At 34.6% G+C, this 7,500-nt stretch overlaps 1 protein-coding gene across 4 annotated transcripts in view; it reads right to left on the bottom strand.

Annotated features, from left to right (window-relative positions):
• Positions 1-7,500, bottom strand: part of acvr2ab (activin A receptor type 2Ab) — a 39,820-nt gene that overhangs the window by 9,930 nt on the left and 22,390 nt on the right. For all 4 annotated transcript variants that reach the window (XR_015492966.1, XR_015492967.1, XM_087256339.1 and 1 more), the window contains exons 5-6: positions 2,237-2,380; positions 128-271 (exon numbers count right to left, since the gene is read on the bottom strand). Coding sequence is in view for 2 of the 4 variants with exons in the window: in XM_087256339.1 (XP_087112465.1) it covers positions 128-271; positions 2,237-2,380 (288 nt within the window). In the remaining 2 variants the exon portion in view is untranslated. The remainder of the gene's footprint in view (positions 1-127; positions 272-2,236; positions 2,381-7,500) is intronic.

Genomic DNA, 7,500 nt, shown 5'->3' with positions numbered 1-7,500 from the left:
GTGTGTGTGTGTGGACATGTGTATGCATTGATGCGCATGTGTATATATGAAAGTTATGTGTGTGTGCATATAAGCGTGTATCTATGTTTGTGTGTTTGTGCATGTGTGTTTATATCTGTGTGTGTACCTTCTCATGGTAGGTTGTGATCAGCCACAGCTCTATGTCAACTCCATTTCCACGTTTTTCTGCTCCGATGAAGTGAAGGAGGTTTTCATGTTTCATTCCGCTCGCATTATAAATCTCATATTCATTCTGCCAGGACTGCTTATTCTGAGAACAAACACACACGCATTTAGAGAAACCCTGATGCACACGCATTAAAGGCTGCATTAATACAGACAACAATCAAAGTTTTGGGTCACCAAAAAATATATATAATAATGTAAATGATGCAATAATTATAATAATAAAGCAATAACTTTATATGAAATAACTTTGCACAAACAAAACTTACAACTTACCTTTTTTACTTTGCAAAGGGTAAATAAATAGACATGCATTGAAATGACACACAATATTAATTGTTAATTAAAATAAGTTAAATCAATTGATAATAACAAAATTGATCATTATTAATATTCTTATTTTTGTTAAAATATTAAGATACAGGCAAATATTAATGCTATTATAATGGCTGACATTCTCATTCGTTGGAAATAGTAAAAGAATCAAGTCTGCAATCTAAAAGTTTGGAATAAATGCATTATTTAGAATTGAATGTGCAACCATGCCTTTATTTAATGAAATAATTTGTATTAATAACAAAATATTTGTTTTTATAATGATTATTATTAGTATTTTTTTTTATTTTTGGGTGAATTACTCCTTTCTGATATCACTTTCCCCAATTCACATGTTGCTGACTATAGATTACAGTGCAGCTACATGCATATTAATTCTCATTATAATATTAGCAGACTATCTGTTTAATATCAGCTGCCGCTGCTCCACTAGCGTTCTCTGACTATAAGAAACTTTGCGAGTGCATGTCAACTTACACTAACACTCACCTTACAGTCTACTCATATTCTAATGAGAATTAGCTGACATGTAGCTGCGATGTAACTTAAAGGGACGGTTCACCCAAACAATAAATTTACTCCGTTTACTGACCCTCAATTAGTTCCAAACCTTTATGAGTTCCTTTATTCTCTTGAACACAAAAGATGACATTTAGAAGAAAGCTGGAAACCTGTAACCATTGACTTCAATAGAATAAAACACATATTCTATGATAGTCAATGGTTACTGGTCTTCAGCTTTCTTCTAAATATCTTCTTTTGTGCTTAATAGAAGACAGAAACTCAAATAGTGAGTAAATGATGACAGAATGAACATTTTTGGGTGAACTATGACATTAATATCAACAGAATGTGTTAAAGGGACCATTAAAATAAAGCGATAAGGACCCTTTTCACATGATGCGTTTAAAAGAAAAATCATAATCCTAAATTCTTGAAAGTTTTTAATATTTTAATCTGTAAAGAATGCATGAGCATTTATTCATGTATGTATTATATCATGTTTGCATCAAACTACCAACAACAAAAAAAGATTGCTTAAGTGAGGTGTGTATAATGCTGTGTGTATGGGAGCAGGAGAGTAAAAATGAGTGACACTATTAATACTAAACCAGGTTAATTCAACAAGATAGCATAATTAATAACGGTTAGTTCTTTAGACAATCAAATGAAATATTGCTTAAGGGGGGGTAATAATTCTGACCCTAAAATGGGTTTAAAAGCATTAAAAACAGTTTTTATTTTAGCTGATATAAAACAAGTAAGATCTTCTCCAGAAAAAAATATAGGAAATACTATGAAAATGTATCTATATAATTATATTTATATATAAAATGAAAAGTAACTAGTAACTATTTACTTGAGTGATTTCTTTATCAGACACTTTTTTACTCTTAACTTTTAAGATTGTAACTTTTACTCGAGTAAGGATTTCCACAAGTACCTGCACTTTTACTTGAGTATAGATTTTGGATACTCTACGCACCTCTGCATGCTATTTATTTCCTTCTTCTGAAATTCTTGATAACACTATCATGGATTTTTTCTTTTATTAATTCAGCAAACAGGATTGTAATTAAATGATTTGTTGTACTCTCCCATTCACTGCGCTCTAAGTTTACCAACTATGACGACTTGCACTACCGAGAAACCCAGAAATGTCAAAAGGCTCCATCGACTTTAACTTCAACACAAGCATGAGCTGTTCACTGACCTGGACAGGGAAGATCTTGACCGCCACGGCTTCACTGAGCAGCTGAGCTTTCCACACGCAGCCGAAGCGTCCTCTGGCCTTCAGCTCCAGCAGCTGCAGAGGCTTCTGACCCAGCAGAGGAGACGGAGGAGTCAGACCTGGATCCTGAACACAGAACATATATATTTTTTATTAATTAATGAATCACTATTTATTTTTAAGTTGTGTTTTTTACTTATTAGTATACTTAATTAACTTATTTGTTGTTGTAGCATAAGGACTATTGACCGTATACAGTTGAAGTCAGAATTATTAGCCCCCTTTCAACTTCATTTTCTTTTTAATATTTCCCAAATGATGTTGAACAGATTCAGGAAATGTTCACAGTATGTCTGATAATATTTTTTCTTCTGGAGAAAGTCTTATTTGTTTTATTTCGGCAAGAATAAAAGCAGCTTTTAATTTTTTAATCACCGTTTAAGGGTCAAAACTATTAAAAATTAACAGGGGGTTAAAAATTCAGACTTTAACTGTATGTGCATGTTTTATTATGATCAATCCTTTATATTTTTTTTATTCTTAGTCTTGTATGTGTATGTATATATGTATCAAGTGAATACTTGCTCCTTTTTGCTGCCATTTATTTCTTATATAAAGTATATTTTATTAATTTGATGGTTTGAGTATATGACATATTTTATGCATAACTAAAATGCTTTAGCAATACTGTAGAGAGAGAGAGATATTCATTTGATCAGGAGATGTTCTCTCTCTCTCTCTCCTCCTGACCTTTATATCAACTCTCTTCCACAGTTCAACTCAGCTCAGCTTTTAATTATGAAGCACTTTCAAAAGCATCAGAATGTACTAAAGTGCTGTCTGCGAGTAATACAAATAGCATTCATTATAAACAAAATAATCCCAACAAACAAACATTCAACCAATCAGACCGCAAAAAGCTTGGTCAGATAAATAGGTTTTCAAGCTCTTTAAAAACAATAATGACCAGATCTGATAGATAACGGTAAACTACTGCAGCAAAGCCATCATGATGTCTCAATGGAGAACATGCGACAGACAAAAACATATTTTGAGATGACAACAAGGCTGGTAACAGATCAACATATCTTTAATATATTGGAGAGACACTAGCTCCTTTCACACATACAGACTTTTCCGGAAATTTGCTGGCAATTTTCAGGAAGGTTGTATGTGTGAACAGGTCCTTTTTGAAAATACCGGTAAATTCGTTCTGGCTATTTTCCGGAAGGAGAAGTTGTAACATTACCGGTAATTTGCCGGAATGCTGCGTTGTGTGAATGCAGAAGGGAGATTGCCGTAATAAGCGCGTGCACGTCTAGAACGTGCTGACATGAGACGTCTGCTTTAGCCAATCACAACAGTCAGACGCATTCACGTCCGCACGGTTTGTGAGGATAAAAGCCTTTGAATATTTTTCCAGACACATTTAGCTGCTAGAAGTTAGTCAGATCACATTTATATGTTCTTCTTAATGCCAGCTGTGTAAATAATCATCGATGAGATGCTTATGATAAGCCGTTGTTTGTTTACCTTCAAGCTTTGCGTGTGCCTGTGAAACAGCCTGTGAGCGCCTGCACACGCACATAATATGAACATCTCGACATGCGAAAGTGATCCTGCGAAAGGATATTGATCACAATATTGATCATCCACAGAGTTTGTAATTTAGTCAAATGTTTACAAACACAAGCGCAGCCGTTTAAAGCTCATTTGTGGTGAATGATGGCAGAATTTACCGGTATTTTGGAATGGATGTGTGAATGCTCTTTTCCGGAAAATTTCCGTAACGTCCTCGCCTGTGTGAACAGCGCTTTTTTGAATATACCGGTAAAGTCGTTCCGGAAATTTTCCAGATATTTACTGGTATCACTGTGTGAAAGGGGCTACTGTGAAATGCTTCTTTTAGATAAACATTAACAGACTTTACTATAAAAGATCTGGCTGTCATATTAGACAGCAATTTAACTTTTGAAAATCATTCATCCCATGTCACGAAAACATCTGAGAAATATCACTAAGTTACACAGTATGCTACCATCTCAGATGCAGAAAAGCTAGTCCATGCTTTTATGAGCTCTAGGCTGGATTACTGTAATGCTCTGTTTGCTGGCTGCCCAACATCCTCTATTGACAAACTTCAGCTAGTACAAAATGCAGCTGCCAGAGTTCTTACCAGGTCTAGAAAATAAGATCATATCACCCTAATTTTATCTTCCTTACACTGGCTGCCTGTTAAGTTTCGTATTGATTATAAAATATTGCTTCTTACCTATAAAGCTTTAAATAATCTAGCTCCTGTTTATCTAACCAACCTTCTGTCTCGCAACAATCCAACTCGCTCTTTAGGATCTCAAAACTCAGGGCTTCTGGTAGTACCTAGAATAGCAAAGTCCACTAAAGGAGGTCGAGCCTTCTCATTTATGGCTCCTAAACTCTGGAATAGCCTTCCTGATAATGTCCAAGGCTTAGACACACTCTCGCATTTCAAAACTAGATTAAAGACCTATCTGTTTAGTAAAGCATACACTCAATGCGACACTTAGCGGTATGATACATGAATGTGCTCCTCGAGGGTTTCTGCATCTTGTTTATATACACTAAGAACAGCAGCTATGCTAGTTATTCTCTTTATTCTCTATTTCCACCTGGCGATACTCATCCTGAGGCCCTCAGACTATGCAGAGTCACTGATTCAATCCCAAGACCAGCGACGAGATGATCCCAAGCCTTCCATAATCCTGGACCAGGCCGTATCCTGAGCAGCTACTGTGGTGGTCATGGAGGAGTGGAGAGCATGAGACTGATTCCTGGGACGCTCCAGGGACAGATGAGTCTTGCTGACGTCCAGCTTCTCCAGCCCCTAGACTGCAGGTCTGCACAAGACGTTTGGCCAGAGGAGAAATGGTCGTGCACATCTGAGCCTGGTTTCTCTCACGGTTTTTTATTTCTTCACTTTTGCCAATTGGTGAAGTTTTTTCCTTGTCGCTGTCACCACTGCATCGATGGCTTTGCTCTTCAGTGTTTGGACTCTCAGTAGTGATTATTAAACCACACTGAACTGAACTTAAACACTAAAAACTGAACTACTCTATTTCAATTCACCATGATCTTTTAAGTAAAGCTGCTTTGACACAATCTACATTGTAAAAGTGCTATACAAATAAAGCTGAATTGAATTGTATTTGTTATTGTTTACCGGTAAAATATAAATGTCAAATCCAAACACAACAGCTTATTCACTCTAAACGCAAAAGCATTTTGCTTCTAATGGTGTTGTACATTGTTTAACATTGATATTGCTTTGTTATATGAGGATACTGTGTGTCAGGCAAGAACATTCGTTCATTCATTAGTTTTCTTTTCGGCTTAATCCTTTTAATAATCAGGGGTCACCACAGCGGAATGAACCGGCAACTTATCCAGCATATGTTTTGAATATATGGCCTTCTAGCTGCAACCCATCACTGGGAAACATACACACTCATACACTACGAACAATTTTAGCTTACCCAATTCACCTACAGCTCAAGTGTTTGAACTGTGGGGGAGCACCCGGAGGAAACCCACGCCAACACATGGAGAACATGCGAACTCCACACAGAAATGCCAACTGACCCAGCCGAGGCTCGAACCAGTGACCTTCCTGCTTAGGCGATGGTGTTTCCCACTGCACCACCGTAACGCCCCCAGGCAAGAACAAATATATATAAAATGACTATTATTTCTGTTTTTGCTGTAAGTACTATTTACTATTCTGACCCAGACTCTTCTGAGGAGTCGGATATGGATCCTTAATCTATTATTAATGTAAAATAAACTAAAAAGCTTAAATGTACAGTAATGGGGAACATTTGATTGTTGCTAGTTGCTGTTTAGACTATTGTTAACATTTTATAAATTAGACATGAAATAAATCTCCAATTCAAAATAAACCTGCAATTCAACACACTCTCTCACACTCACACACACACACACACACACACACACACACACACACACACACACACACACACACACACACACACACACACACACACAGTCTGATGCAGGAGAACTCAAAAATCAATCCATGCGAGGCAGAATCAGATAAAGAAAGAAAATATGGAGGAGGAGGAGTACTATGGCAGCATGGCATGATGGGATACCGAGTGAGCGGATGAAGCTCTTACCTCTACCATGATATGAAAGGCGTGCTAGCAAAAGAGGAAGAAAGGCATTTTACTGTTTCTACACACAAGCGCTGCAATGTGAGAGAAGCTGGAGAATGTGAGAACAACACTGATGTGCATCTGTGAGAATGTGATGGGTTAATGAGACATGGAAAACACACACACACACGCACGCACGCACACACACACACTTATTCCACAGCTCTCTGAAACTATACCAGAGTTTGCAACATACACATGATCTGCCCTTGTTGATCTGAATGAGGTTAGGAATTTGCTTTACACGCTCATTTTACACGTGCACTTGTGTGTGTACAGTATGTGTGTGAACGAATGCATGCATGTATGTGAGTATAAATGTACTGTGTGTGTGTTTTATATACTATATATCGTGAAAATGCACTACTTTCAGTATTATGCATTTTTAAAAACAATTTCATGAAACTACCTGCATTTAAGTGGGTATAAACATGATATTAAGATAGAATAAAATTCTTATTTTGGTTTGAAGACAGAGGGTCGGTTCTTTATTTTGATATATAATATTGTCATGTCTTCAAGGCCAAAAATATTCTGAGGGTTGTTAAATTTAGGTGAAATGTGATAAAAAAATACTGCTAGTGAGAGGCTAAATAAATAAATAAATAAATAAATAAAAAATAAATAAATAAATAAATAAATAAATATATATATATATATATATATATATATATATATATATATATATATATATATATATATATATATATATATATATATATGTATATATATATATATATATATTTATATATAATTTAAAAATAAAAATGAATAAATAATAAAAATAAACAAATAAAAATTTACAAATAAATAAAAATAAATTCTTTTTAAAATATAAATAAATTAATAAAAAATAAAAATAAATTCATTATAAAAATAGACAAATAAATAAAATAAATGAAAATACAAAATAAAAAACAAATAAATAAATAAAAAAATAATTTATAAAAAATATATTTTTTAAATATATAAAATAAAGTAAATATTTTTTTTATAAATAAATATAAATAAAAAATAAACTAATAATAAATAAAT

This window comes from Danio rerio, chromosome 6, assembly GCF_052040795.2.
Source record: "Danio rerio strain M-AB ecotype USA chromosome 6, GRCz13ab, whole genome shotgun sequence".
Classification (NCBI taxonomy): domain Eukaryota; kingdom Metazoa; phylum Chordata; class Actinopteri; order Cypriniformes; family Danionidae; genus Danio; species Danio rerio.
This window is presented reverse-complemented; position numbering and strand designations above follow the sequence as displayed.